Genomic DNA, 15652 nt, shown 5'->3' with positions numbered 1-15652 from the left:
TTCCTATGTGTTTGTTCTTTAATTCTTCTAGGTCTTTGTTAAACATTTCTTGCATCTTCTCGATCTTTGCCTCCATTCTTTTTCTGAGGTCCTGGATCACCTTCACTATCATTATTCTGCATTCTTTTTCTGGAAGGTTGCCTATCTGCACTTTGTTTAGTTGTTGCTTTTCTGGGTTTTATCTTGTTCCTTCATCTGGTACATAGTCCTCTGCCTTTTCATTTTGTGTATCTTTCTGTGAAGGTGGTTTTCCTTCCACAACCTTAACAATTGTAGTTGTTCTTCCTTCTGCTGTCTGCCCTCTCTGCTATTCTTCTTAATTTCACTTTCCATTTTTAGCGATTTCTACAAAATGATCACCTTGGCAATCATTTTTCCCAACAATGATAGCTTCTCATTCTTAATTTGCACTGGGGTCCCTCTCTGGCATATACTGTGATGCACTTTGACAAGAGGTAGCTTCTCGGGACAGCCAGAGAATACTCTCCTCCGTGAGAAGGTTCCAAGAAACTGAATGTATGAGTCTTAGCAGCAAGGATCCATTAGGCATCAAAAGTTCAGGAAAATACCTTCAGATATCAGGACTAGATATTATATTTTAGACAGATACTTTTTTAGGCAGAAATTGTCTATTTGCATTCTAAGTCAGATGTAATCTTTTGTACAATAGGCAGAAAGTGTAACCTCATTTTTTTTCCTACAGAACAATCTGCTTATATAAAACATGAAGACATAAAGGCTTGCGAAGAAGGATTTTCAATCTTTTCCTACTTATAGACTTCACATTCATTCCCAGAATCTCCTGAATATGTTTTTAAGGCTTGACTATTTCATAGGATTTTCTATAAGAGACTCAGACTTGAGTGCTTTATAGTTCTGTAGCTGGCTGAGCTCACATACAAAGTGGAGAAGAGTGTCATTGGCCACAGTCATTCAATAAATAGGCACAGGGTTGGAGGGGCCAGTACAAAAAGCTTGACTTGGCCCCTGCACTTGAAGATTTTATTAAGTGCCAGAACTCTAATATGGGTTTTTCCTTGTTATTTTTGTCATTTCATTCATTCATCCCACAAATATTTTTTGAGCTTCTCCAATGTGACTGACACTCTTCTAGGCACTGGATATTCAGTAGGGAACACAAATGACAAAATTGTCTCCTTCATGGAACTTATTATATTCTCTAGGGGAGGACAGACAGAGAGGGAACCAAAAAATGAATATATGTATGTATACACACACACATACACACTGTATGCTTGTAGAACTCCCAATTTAATAGAGAGATGGACACAGAAATGAATTACCACAGTGTGAAAAGCAGGTTAATGAACCCAAGGTCATTTGCTAGTGTGAAGGAAGGAGTACACAACTCGTTCTGGGTGGGGGAGAGGATAGATGGGAAGGCTTCCTGGTAGAAGACATGCCTAAACTGAATCTTAACAATAACCAAGGATTGGCCAGGAAACAATGGGGGAGGGAGTAGAAGGAAGTAGTTTCAGCACGAAGATGTGATGAAGTCATGGAGATGAAAACCAGATGGTGTGTGGTGTGTTTGTTGTGCAACCGGCAATTTGGTGTAATTTGGAGGCTGAGGCAGGGAGTGAGTGAGGCCCTTGATATTTGCACAGCTGAGGTTGGGGAAGGAGAGAAGATTTACGACAGGGGAGTTTGTAGCACCTAGTCTGTGCCCTCATGGAGTATTGTTAGGTACTGGAGCTACAAAAGTATGTAAGGCACTGTAGGTCCATGATCTGAAGGCACTTGCTTCTGCACTGCCCATTTTTTGTTCACTTTCTTGTTCTACTCAAGCCCTGCTCAGCCTTGATCCATGCCCAGCATACCTTTCCTCTCCACTCAGTGCAGGCTGGGTGGTCAGTGTCCAGCCCTCGTCCTGTAGCCCAGTTCTGGATCCAGTATGGAGGATGGGGAAGTTACTTCCTAATTCCTTGGCAAGATGATATTAGCTTTCATTTGGGAAGCATTCTGTTATCTCGTACAGGTGGTCCTGTGCTTCATGGCACCAGGTAACAGTGAAGATCAAAGACCTTCATACCATTTAAGCCTTCAAACAAATCTGTCTCCATAGGGAAACTCTGAACCAAACCTGTTCTTCAAAACCTGATGTACCTTTTCTAAGAATTCTTTCCCCTGGGGTCTGTGGACCCCTTGAAATGTGAACCCCATAAATCTATATGCAAAATTTTCAGAGAATGTGCATATCTGTTAAGAACAAACACTAAACTTTTTACATTTAAAAAAAACACTAATTTTACAAGGTGGCCATATTTAATTTTTCTCCTCCAGCAAGTATTCCACAGGGTATTTCATTGCATTTATACCTGTATGTTATGTACCCAGTCCTATCTCCACTCTGTATTTTTTTGTTTGGCTGTTGGTTTTTTTTGGTCTTTATGTTCCTTCTGTTGCTTGACAAGAACATGTACTACTACTACTAAAGCTTTATAAACTCCTTGTTCCTCTCTCAAAATCTTATTTCTTTTTCTCTCACAGCCTTCTTTTAACTACTCACTTAAAAACAGTAAAACCCATCTCTTTCTCCTAGCACTATGGTTCCACTTTCTGCCGATCCTCCTTTCTTGGCCCAAAAGCATATTTTTACACAGCTGCAGTTAAAAATTAATTTTATGTATTTATTCTTTACCAAATTGCTTATCTTCAATATAATATTAGTATAATTAATATGATCCCCATTGTATGCTAGGCTAAGATATCAGAATTTATGATTTCCTTATTGTTGAACATTTAGGTTGTTTTCAGTTTTTCACTATTAAACATAATGTTGCCAATGCACCTTTAGGTATAGGGTCTTTCTCTTCCGATGAACTATAGTATGTCCTTTTATTAAGTTCAAAGAGCAGAATTATTGATGTAAAAGTATAAACATCTTTATGGTCTCTGATTTGGGGTTGGTATAATGCAAGCAAAATGTATTAGTGGGACTGGTACATATTCTTGACCTTAAGAGAGTGATAAACGACCTCATGGATGCAGCATCTGCAGACTGCCGTCCCTGCATTCACTCTGAAGGAAGTTCTGGTCATGGTTTTGAGTACGACCTTTCATTTTTAGTCAGCTTCTGCTCTTAAATCCCAGACGTGCATAATATCAGCCTCCAAGATTGAGGGCCGCATGACAAGGAATTAACCGCAAAGACTTATTAAAATGTTATTATGAGAATATACTAGTGTCCTTTCCAGCTTATAACATTTGTCAATGTCATTTAACCTTATAAAAGAAAAATTTATTTAAAAAGGTATTTGCAAACAAAATAATATTTTATTGAAAATTCAGAAGTTACAGTACTTTAAGACATTTTTTCATATTATAAAGAAAAATAAGTTAAAAGAAAAAGAATTAACTCAAGTGCACTGATATTTAGTTTTCATTCAAACAAACATCATTTTGAAAAGCCAAAATCCATAGCTTCATTTATTTACGGTATAAACACGTATTTTCCTATTTCTCATCAAGAAAACTAATGGAATAATCTTTCAACACATCACCTTCCTGGATCCAATTTAAATGGCAAATTAGTATTAGTATCTAACTCCACAGACTACTGGAGTGTGTGTATGTGTATACATTAGAACTAGGTAACCTTGATATAAAATTCTAAGAATGAGAGTGATTTGTCATTTAATTTTATCATAGAGCAATAAACAGCATTTCTAAAGCATGTTTTCTTATCTCCTAGGTCAAAACCAACCACTTTCAGAAAGGTGTTTAGCCTAGTGAGCATTAGTGGCATAAATAAGATTAATTATGGTCAATCATACTGCCAAAGTGTTGACTATTACAGTCAGCCATTTAGTGTTAAGAAGTATCTTGTTATGCCTTTTAGATCAAAGTCTCTCAAATTTTCTTATGAAGGGGAGCTAGTTGAGCCAAAAAGATTAAAAGACTCATTTTTTAAAAACTCATTTTATAGTACCAATGGTCTATAATTTTACCAAATTATTTTCTCAACAGAACATATTCATTGAGCCACTGGTATCACTTACAATAATTTTATTTGTTATTTCCATTAGCTCTATTATGTATCCTCTCCCTTTCAAATGAAGAAAGGAGTGGGTACATACTTTCAGTAAACAAATGCAGTACTAAGCTGCTGTACTGCCATCTCTGGCATGTCAGTCCCAGAAGATACCACAGGGAAGCTACAGTAAGCATGTCCACAGCTGGACATGGCACTAATGTAGGACATCAATTAATATCCCAGTTACTATCTGTATAGTACTTTACAGTTAGAGAGCTTTTCTGTAACTACTATGAAAATAATGAATGAAATCACCCACGTTAGGACATTTACAACAAGCACGTTGCATAAAATGCTTACAAAAATGTTAATTGCATCACATAGGCAAAAGGCAGAAATTGTTTTAATAGAGGAGAATCCAGAGAGGACAGAATTAAAACATAATGTAGCACTTGCTAACACAGTGCTTTTTTTCATTTGGTAACACCGTACAAACCGGTCTTTAACTAAAGAAAAAACTAGGTCTTACTTCAGTTGTGGAGAAATCTGGCCATGGGGGGACAAGAAAATACTCTCATAAAAAATAAAAAAGGTCTGAAAGCCACTGTTTTGACAAGTTGACTCTGAAACTGGTGAAACCCTTTTAGCTGTAAGGGAACAGTGATGACTAACTTAGCTCAGAGGTCATCAGAGGTGAATAAAGCTTTCCTTTTTCTCCCCCACTCCACTAGTAGAAAAGGCTCGTTGGTACCTGATTAGCTTTCAGAGAAGAGGGTGCTTTACTGTGGTGGCAGATGAAATGCTGAAGTCATTTAAGCTATAATGTAATGGACCAAAGATACTGGATACAAAATTTGACAGGTGCAATCACTCTCAATTTTCCAGGTCCCAAAGTAAAATCAACAGCTGGTTTAATCAAAATATCTTCTCCAAGAATCTTAGAAAATGTTATGACTCATTAAAACTAAATTTTCAGAGGAAAAATACTGCTTGATTTTTTGCAAATAAAACACATCATTAAAAATCCTTAAGTAAGAGTGCGTTTATACATCTAAATAGTATTTCTTGTTAAGAATGAAAACTGCTCTCTCCCTCCTTAGCACCTCTTCCTTTCTGCATTTCAACTTTTCTCTTGTATTTAAAGTATTGATAATTTAGTGAATTGAGTACTGGATGTCGAGTCCGCACTCATTGCTTAAGGAAGCCTGGTTGATAATGTACTCAACATTTGTTCATTGAATTTAAAATTTATATATTGCTATTATCAGCTATTTGAAATTTCATTAAATGTGATAAATTCCATAAGGAAAATAAACAAAGGCGAAAAGTATAAAAATAAAATATCACACATAGACTAGAAATACTATCTGAAGACAGCTGACAAAAACCTAATAGTGCTTTCTATTAAATAATAGTTTTCAAGTCATATTATACCAAGTTATACATTAAAAAACGCCTAATTTACTCTTAGATTCAAGATTATATAACATTAGTTTCAATGACAATTACTTTTCCTATAACTTCTTCCACATTCTCCCGTGACTAAAGGTTCAACATAACAGATTTGACATAAAAGTGTCACAAACAATTATTGGTGATTCTCAATGCAAATGTTTTTTTAAAAGTTTTGATTCTTAAGAATTTGTACCAAAATAAAGCTTCTGATATATCTTTGGATTATACTTGATGACTCAATGATGTAAGCAAAAAAATACTTGAACATTTACATATAAAAATATAGAATATATACACTACTGTGATCTTGGTGATATCTTACAGTATTACAAATTAGAGTATCACCAACCTGACTAAAAAGTTCGATGAGTTTTAAAGTATGAATTAAAAAAAAATATCAAGATTCTTAGTTTTAAACTTAACCATTTTCATATTCCATGCCCACTGAGATTCTCTGTTTTGGTTAATAACTGGGCTTGAAGAATATGGAGGAATAAAAGGTGTTTCTCTGGAAGAAGCCTGGAGCGTCTCAGTATCTAGCAGAGAGTTTATTATTGTCTTGATTTTTTCCTAGGCCTGAATCTTTCTCTTATTCTGCCCATTCAGATCAATGGAAGGCTATGATAAGGAAAGCCATGAGGCCGAAAAGAGTACACAAGTCCTGTATTGTGTCAGATCTCTATTTTTTGCCATTAGGAAAGATAGTGCCTACAAACCTAGAAAGAAAGAAACAATAAGGAGAGCTGAATCCACACACAGGACAGCTGGGCACCTTCTACCAGCCAGCAGTTAAACCAGCAAGGCATTTCTATTCTGTTTAAAAAGCATTGCTTCTTTCCCATGTTGAGGCTTACATGGCCACAGTGCAGGCTTTTTAGAGTTCCCTGACTTTCTGCTCAGGTCACATACACTTGTCAAAGATCATGACTTACAAAATATTGAAATATAATTAAACAGACTTAATACTAAAGTTAAACAACATAATTTATTCTTTTTCTAGGATGTGAAGTGAAAGATAAAAAATCCTGGACTGGGAATCAAAAGATCAGGTTCTCTTCATCTCAAGGCTGAGTGGTCTTGATCAAGTTACTTAACCATCCCGGGTATCCATTTCCTCAGGTAAAAAAAAACAAGGGAATATGTATTGGATAACTTTTTTTTTTTTTTTTTTTTTTTTGGCGGATGCGGGCCTCTCACTGTTGTGGCCTCTCCCGTTGCGAAGCACAGGTTCCGGACACGCAGGCTCAGCGGCCATGGCTCACGGGCCCAGCCGCTCCGCAGCATGTGGGATCTTCCCGGACTGGGGCACGAACCCACGTCCCCTGCATCGGCAGGCGGACTCTCAACCACTGCGCCACCAGGGAAGCCCTGGTTAACTTTTAAAGTCTCTCAAATTTGGTTAAACACTAAATCAGAATCTTGCACAGTGCCTTTTGGTTTTCATTATGAAGATCAGCTACCATTACAGAATAGTGTAAAGATAATTCTGGTTTGGGGGATTTTCTGATTCTTACATTATGGCTAATGAGAGTGTTCTAAACTTCCACAGGGAAAACATAAGTATTTGGCTCTCTAATAAAAACATAATCAAGATATGTCTACATTATATACAAAGTATACTTTAAAATTCATTGGGATGGTCAGATTTTAGTCACCTATACTTCTTTAATTCTCTTATTGTTGAAACCCTGTTCTCTCCTCATCTGGGTGGCAAGAGAGTAGCATGGAGGTAAAAGAGAGAATCCTGGTTAAACTATTTGACTGAGAGAAGAATAAGAGAAGAATTTTCATTCTTTAATTTTTTTAACATTTTAATTTTTTCAATTTTCAGAACTAAAATTTTTGAAATTGCTGCTAATACTTAAAACCACGAATCTGTCATAGTTTATCAGTATTGGTAAAGAATTATAATTTACTGCCAAAATATCAATGTGCCGAAAGCAAACGGTTTTTCAGTGTATGGCAATGTGTTCTACAGAGGTTCTTATTTTCATCATATTCAGGCTTGAGACTCATAATTCTGCTTCTACTATTTCAAACCAGATGTAAAGCATGTCGAATTCAAATTTAAAGAGGAACTCTGTGGAGTGCCAGCGAAAACTTTGGCAGTAGGATAAATAATTTCTTCAACAGTCACATACGCACCTAACAAGAAACCAACAACTCCAGTGAACGCGATAGAAATATTTTTCAGGATCATCCATATATTGTAGCGCTCCTTAGAAAATGTAAGAATTTCAACCAGAGGCGGCAGGATCAGGGCCAATGTGCTGCTGCTCACAGCTCCGACAAAGGAAATCACAATGTCTAAACGAGGAATCAGAATCGCCCCAGCACCTAGAAAATTGAAAATACAAATTTTTCTTATGTAAATATTTAACACTTACATGAATACTAACTGTAGATGCATTCACTACATTAAAATTGATGCAAGTAGGCACTACTAAACTATTGCTTGTGGAAGAATCTGTCATATTCTGTTCTGAGCTAAAAAAAGAAAACAAAGAAAGAAACCAAAACAGTGAGTGATATTTCTCGGACTTTGACTTATCAACAGGGTTTCTTACACAAACGACTTTTAATTTTTGCTATGAAATTCTGGGTGAAGAATGTATTTTCATTACTCTGCCATATAGTTCATTCTATAAAGCACAAAACCTGGGGTGGTGTGATATAAATAAATCATTAAATAAATGAGAGAGAAGCGATAGCTATTCCTTACATTAGAATTCCAATTAACCAAAATAGAAGAAACAATGGAAATAGAAAATCATTGTTAAGCAAACACCACGGTAATAACTGTTGCAGGAAAAGTCGCTGAAGGATGCTAAAATTAGTGGGCAAAAACTGTATGAGAACAGGATATCTCCCTACAAGATATTTATCAATTATAAAGGGAAAAAGAGTACCTTTACAGTGGAGACATCTGACAGACACCACCTTAACCAAGTGATCAAAGTTAACATCACCAGTAATAAGAAATATTGATGCCACGATGTGAGGTATTGAGAAGTGCAAAGCATCACCTGTGGCATTCTTGTTAAAAATGCTTAACTTCAACCTAATCATAAGAAAGCATCACACAAATCTACACTGAAGGAAATTCTGCAAAATTACGGACACTTCAAAGATATCAAGGTAAATAAAGAAAGATAAAAAAAGATAACTGTCAAGACTGGAGGAGACTAAGTAGACATGACAAACTAAATTTAGGTGGGACCTTGGATTGGCTCGTTGATCTGAAAAAGGGTATCAGTGGGAAAACTGGCAAAATCAAAATAAGGTCGATTAGTTAACAGCATTGTATTGATGTTAATTTCCTTAACTATACTGTGGTATGTAAGCTGATAACATTAGAGGAAATTGAGTAAAGGGTGTATGGTAATTCTACTTTCTTTTACAACTTTTCTAAGTTATTTCAAAATGAAAAGTTAAAAAAAAAAATAATGTACCATTATTGTCAACAGGATTTTAGTCCAAGCTACCATCAAGTCTTCTGCAAGTTTTGATCTGGCACTTTCTTGATCTTTATCTTACCAAATATCAACAGAAGGTTTGCAAAAATCACGAATCATATTCGGGACTTCCCTGGTGGCACAGTGGTTAAGAATCCGCTTGCCAATGCAGGGGACATGGGTTCGAGCTCTGGTCCGGGAAGATCCCACATGCCGCGGAGCAACTAAGCCCGTGCACCACAACTACTGAGCCTGCGCTCTAGAGCCTGCGTGCCACAACTACTGAAGCCCACGCGCCTAGAGCCTGTGCTCCACAACAAGAGAAGCCACCTTAATGAGAAGCCCGTGCACAGCAACGAAGAGTAGCCCCCGCTCGCCGCAACTAGAGAAAGCCCGCGCACAGCAACGAAGACCCAACGCAGCCAAAAATAAATAAATAAATAAATAAATTTTAAAAAAAAGACTCATATTCTTTCTCCAAATTGTCCTTAGATGGTTCATTGAATGATTTGTTGAGGGCTGGAGTTGCCATCAGAAATAACAGCTGAGTTTGCTCACATGAAAGCTGTGACAACTATATCACCACGGCCACCAAAGGTGACTATGTAACCACAGTTCCAGCTGTGAGGACTCTAATTATGTATGTGTTGGCTTTCTTTTACTTGTCTTCAAAAGGTATCAGTTTTCTCTCCAATCTTTGTTATCCCTCTCTTTTATTTCTAAGTTTACCTCCTTTTGCTTTTCTTTTTTCTCTGTCTTTGTCTCTTACTGAACTTTCTGTGGTATATATACAATTTAATTCATGCTCTTTGTAATTAAGTATTGAGTTTGCAGTCTACTGGCTTCTTTGCTTCTTAATTTTCAGTTTATGGTTTTCTCCCCTCCCCTATTCTCTTTGTGGCCCTCGATGTTTTTCAGGAGGATGTGGGATTAATTTGGAACCACCACATTTCTTAGAACCACACATTATTATTTACCACTTTTTATTTAAATTATTATGAAAGCTAAAACCCTAAAAATTATTTTGAAGTCATAAATCTAGCTGCACACCTACAAGGCTGAAGTACAAGAAACCTTCCTAAGTAAAACAACTGAATTTGAAGAAGTTGGAACTCTAAACTAGAAATACTTTATAAAGTGGACCCCTGTTTAATGGATGCCTGCTACATCCTTTTAACATTTCTCTCAAGGGAACTATAAAGTGTAACTCTCAAACACAATTAGAACCTTTTAAAATTCAGTAACTATATCCATTTTGTGGAAACATGCTTCACCTACTTATAGTAGGTGGCAGTATTTAAAAGGACAACCATACAAACATGACTACAACCTTGCCATCTGAAGAATGGAATCTATTTTTCATCATTAGTGTTTTCCAATAATCCAATCTGTTACTAGTAAATCAAGTGAAATGTTGGAAAACCATGCGGAGGAACACTACAGTATTTTAGAATTTATTCATTCAGACTAAAATTCCACTTATCAAATACTTCTAAATCATGAAATTTATTGATTAAAGTCATTCTTTAAATGTTATATAACCAATAGATATTTGCAAGTAAAAATGGCTTGAAACGTTATTTGATAATGTTATTAGTTAGACAAGGGAGAGAAATATATACACTTTAGGCAAATCCAACATAGAAGAACTCAAAAATCACAAAAACTGTAAGTCAAAGGAAAGCTTGGGATAAAGATAGTTTATTCATTACAAATATTCACTATAGGATTACTATAAATAGGTTGCCCCATGTCATTTACAGACAGTTGTTATGAATATATCTATTAAGTACTAATTAAACTTATCCAGTATTTCCCAAAACTATATTATAGAGAAAAAGAATGTATCCTTAAGGTACAAAGTTTCCTCTAACATGAAAAAAAGCCTATTTAGGTCCATTTTTTTGCATCTAAATGGTGAAAGCAGATATATCAGAAAAAATAAAAATAAAATGCTTATGTAACATCAACAACAAAACTGTGAGAAACACTCTAGCACATAAATTTTAATTACACAAATAGTGAATGGTCCTCTCCATATACCTACTGACTCTTAAGATAGAATATTAGGGTACAGAATGGTACTTTTTCTCATCTGCAGTGACAACTAACTTAAATGAAGGATTTTAGTATGTCTTCTTAGTATTCTACAAACTACCAAAGATTTATGCTCTATGTGGTCATAGTTTACTAAAAGTAGAAAGCATACTCTCAAATCCAAGGGCTTTTCAAATTAGAAATAGTAGAAGGATCAATGAATTGGACAATAACAGGAATAAGCAGTATTTAACATATTTTGCAGGTTCAGTTCAAACGGAATCAAAATACTCGTGTCAAATCAAAATTTAACAGCTTTTTCTACAGGTTTGCTTTTAAAACAAAAGGCATTTATTGTAGTCCAAGGTGGCCTTTGGTCAGTTTCTATCCACTCTTCTCCCTCACCTGTGCGATACCTATCTAGCAGGTAAGTGCCTACAGGGAACATGCAGGAAGAGCCTGACCTATCCTTTCAAGCTTTTGAGTTCCACCAAGAAGATACTGTGAAATGGTGATTCAAATACTAAATGGAGACGTGGACATAACCAGTATAATCCAAGCTGATGAGCCCACCACTTTGAAGACCTATCCTGTAAACGTGGATTCAGTACTTGGAAAGGATTATGGAACGCTGAAACATGCAAACCCAGCTGAGCCTCCACGCTCATTGCTAGTGCTGCACTGCCTGCTCTACAGATATGACAAGGTCCCATCAGCTCTCCACGCATTCATCAATAAAGAGCTTGACCCAGAATCTTTTCAAGTGCTTTGGAGAACAGATTCAAAACAGTCCTGACATGAATATCAGTTGGCTTTTACTTTAATTTGGAAGGATGGGCCAAAGACGTAAATGAAGCTCAGTGTCCAATGATGTGTTTCAGTGAAGCAGGACAGAATATTGCATGGTTTGTGTTCTCTTTGTTCAAAGTATACTGTAAATATAACCCTCATATATGGTTAAGTAGGTTTACCTATTTTTAACTAAAAGAAAGAAGCAGCAAAGAAAAAGCTGCAATCCTCTGTGACATGAACTCAGTTCCTGAGGAAAAGCTCTGGCTTCTGGGAATAAACCCTGGTAACAGATGTGCAGTATGGTCTGTACCTCAGCAGACAGGCAGCTCAACATAACGACAGCAGCCAATGTGCAGAAACGGATGAAGTTATTAAAATTCAGTAACTAACTCTAAAAGGAGACATACTATCAGAATAGAACTGTCTTACATATACTGATAAAAGGACTTTGACTGAAATAAGTCTTTGTATTTAGTAGTTGTCAAAATGTCAATAAAAGCAATGTGTAAAAAATATTCCAAAATGTTTTAAAATAACTTTTTCCTCCTGAATGTTTCATTAGTCATCAAAGTATGGGCTTATTGACGTCATTCCTCAATGTGATTTCCCTTATTAATTTACTTATTTCATTTAAATGATTACTTTGAAAAATAAGTTTTATCTAATTTTCCCAGTTTTGCTTTTTCTTTGAACACAATGTAATACACCCAGTTCTTTAAATCTAGGCATAAGCTCCACCTCAAGCTGCTCAATGTAATTTACAGAGTTGCCCAGAATTTCTAGTTCTACCATTCTCTAACCTTGAGTGGGCCAAGATGGTTATTCACATCTTCTATAGAATTTCCAAAGCTGCTTGTTCCCCCAAATCCCCAGTAATCTGGTCCCTGGTATCATTCTAAGCAATCCCATTAGTTAGTTCAGTGTTGCAGTCATCTTTCTATTTGAGATTATCGTACAAGTGGTGACAAAAACAATAATTTCTAACTACTTTGTTAATATTTTTAAATGTCTTTTCTTCATTTCACAGTTGAGGAAAGAAGGACTCAAAGATGGTTTGTAACTTACCTAAAGACACCAGCAAGTAAGTGGGAGGCCTGAGTTTGAACCGTCAGTTCAGTGTAACTGTAAAACTCATACTCTTTCCGCTATCCCAAACTCAAGCTCCCACTCCACGAGTCTCCATCCTTAATTCTACCTTGTGGAGGCATTCTACAATGTGAAACTTTAATAAGAGATTATATACACTCCTTCAAATAGTAAGTAAAATAAGCCACTGAAATTATTAAAGACCAAGACAGAAAAAAACTCATTCATATAGGTAGACATGGAGAGTTAAAATGTTAAATATACAAAAGTTAACAGATACAAAAAAGTTGAGGAAAACTAGAAAACCAAAGTAAAATGTGTATCAACAATATAAGGGGTTGTTTATGCATCTGATTTAAATATACTTTAAATATTTCAATCATGAGTGAGGTCATTTCCAAAATAATAATTTGATTAGTTGTTTTAAGTGTGATAGGAGCTAGTCTGTGTTTTTCTTCTATAGCTATAGAATAACAGAATTTTAAACCAAAATGTATACCAGCTAGGTGAACAAAATTGTTTTAAAAATATAAAAAATATACTTTTAAGTAGCTTCATTATAAAAAATTCAACAATAAAAATTATTATGCTATAAATATGCAGTGATACTTACAAGTAATAGTAACCAAGAAGGACCTTATTGCAAATTCACAGATTTGCTTCCATTTAGCATGAAATTTGGATGTGATCACAGGGATAATTATCTCTGCTGGAACATAGAACTGAATTGAATATGTCACAAAGATGCCGAAGGAATAGAGAATTTTCACTGATTGATATAACCTGTTAAAAAATTTCAAAATTTAGTCATTCTTTTATTTCCAGCTTTACTGAGGTATGACTGACCAATAAAATTATAATACATTTAAAGTCTACAACGTGATGATTTGATATATGTATACATTGTGAAACAATTCCCACAACTGAGTTAATTAACAAACTTATCCATCACCTCACATATTTGCCTTTTTTCTCCGTTTTGGCGATAACACTTTGACTCTACTCTCTTGGCAATTTCAATTATATAACACATATTAACCGCAGTCACCATGTTATACATTAGATCCTCAGACCTTATTCATCTTTTAACCGAAAATTTGTACCCTTTTACCAAACTCTCCTCTTCTTCCCCATCCACCAGCCCCTGGCAACCACCAATCTATTCTCTGTTTATTTGAGTCATTAAAAATAAAAAGAAAGTTAGATTCATATTAAGACAACAACGTGCATGAACCTGGCAGGCATTATGCTAAGTGAAATAAGCCAGAGAAAGACAAATACTGCATGGTATCACTTAGATGTCAAGATTATAAAGTTTCCTAAACTGTCGTCAAGCAAGAAGGAATTCGATAAGTCTCCTTCTATAATGTATTCATCATACGAGTGAAGGAGGAAGGAAGAAAGCTGAGTAGAAATAGATCTGAGGGAGGGGATATGGGGATATATATGTATACATATAGCTGATTCACTTTGTTATACAGCAGAAACTAACACAATGTTGTAAAGCAATTATACTCCAATAAAGATGTTAAAAAAAATATGAAGTCCCCAAAATACAAAGTGAAAAAATTGTAAAAAAAAAAAGAAAAAGAGAGAGAGAAATAGATTTGAAAATACTACAAATAGCATAATTAAGGGAAGAAGGAATGCCTTAGGGCCAGCAACAATACTATCTTAATTTTAAAATGATTCAAGATATATTTCTTAGCTTGATGCTTAAAGTTTAAACATAAATGGTCAAGCTATTGAAATGTACAAAATAACCAAAAGATTGCTTCATATACCCTGATACGTAATTGTGGAGAATTAAATGAATATTCTTATCAGTTTATTATTACAACATTCCTTTTTTTCTAATTATATTTTAACTTACATGTTTTAAAAATAAGATTACCAATATATCTAAAAATATATCATTATGTACATAAGTATAATTACTTTTCTATTTATATAAAACAAATTATATGGGTTAAGAATCTGGTTATTATTAATACCATTCAGTAATATTAATTATATGTAATTACTATCACTTGGTGTTACACAGAGTAGAAATGGGAAATAAAATGGTTTGGGTCTTTTAGAAGCTGGTATATTTGCTAATCATCCACCAAAGAGTAAAATAGAAATGAGTGTTTAAGAGAAGCGCCACAGTCTTTTAAAATCAACTCTTCCACTTTTACTTCTTTATTGTCTTAAGAACCCACTAATTTCTATATTTGACATCTACATTTTCAAGTACTATTTTTCTCTACTCAACTTTTCTATATCTTATCAACCTTTGTTATCATTCTGGTTTTAAGCATGTATCTGTGGTAATTGTCCATAAGTACTAAGTTTTAGAAATGAAGAGTTGAAAGAAGAATCTACCCAGTAAACTGTCTCTCAAAAGGATAAAAAAACTTGCTTAAAGTGATAGGAATTTGTTTTGATCATATATAAGAACATAAAACAACGTTTAAATAACATATGGTACACCTTAAAAGGTATTTTAAAACTCAGTGCCAGGGACTTCCCTGGCGGTCCAGTGGTTAACACTGCCTTCCAATGCGGTGGGTGTAGGTTTGCTCCCTGGTTGGAAAACTAAAATCCCACATGCTGCGGGGTGCAGTTAAAAATTTAAAAAAAGATAGAGCAGGCAAGATGGCGGAAGAGTAAGACGCGGAGATCACCTTCCTCCTCACAGATACATCAGAAATACAGCTACACGTGGAACTTCTCCTATAGAACACCCACCGAACGCTGGCAGAAGACCTCAGACCTCACAAAAGGCAAGAAACCCCCCACGTACCTGGGTAGGCAAAAGAAAAAAAAATAAACAGAGACAAAGAAT

The 15652-nt window shown here is 35.3% G+C and overlaps 1 protein-coding gene across 3 annotated transcripts in view; it reads right to left on the bottom strand.

Moving 5' to 3' along the window:
- Positions 1-3057: 3057 nt before the first annotated feature.
- SLC36A4 (solute carrier family 36 member 4) overlaps positions 3058-15652 on the bottom strand; it is a 53072-nt gene continuing 40477 nt past the window's right edge. For 2 of the 3 annotated variants that reach the window (XM_028501204.2, XM_028501203.2), the window contains exons 7-8: positions 13436-13605; positions 3060-7789 (exon numbers count right to left, since the gene is read on the bottom strand). In XM_028501204.2, the coding sequence (XP_028357005.1) occupies positions 7482-7789; positions 13436-13605 (478 nt within the window). In that variant the 3' untranslated portion in view covers positions 3060-7481. Of the gene's footprint in view, positions 7790-13435; positions 13606-15652 lie in introns of all 3 variants that reach the window. The other variant, XM_024131677.3, reaches the window with a different exon arrangement.

The sequence above is a fragment of the Physeter macrocephalus genome, chromosome 16 (assembly GCF_002837175.3).
Source record: "Physeter macrocephalus isolate SW-GA chromosome 16, ASM283717v5, whole genome shotgun sequence".
Classification (NCBI taxonomy): domain Eukaryota; kingdom Metazoa; phylum Chordata; class Mammalia; order Artiodactyla; family Physeteridae; genus Physeter; species Physeter macrocephalus.
Note: the sequence above shows the minus strand (reverse complement) of the source record. Positions and strands in the feature narration are given on the sequence as shown.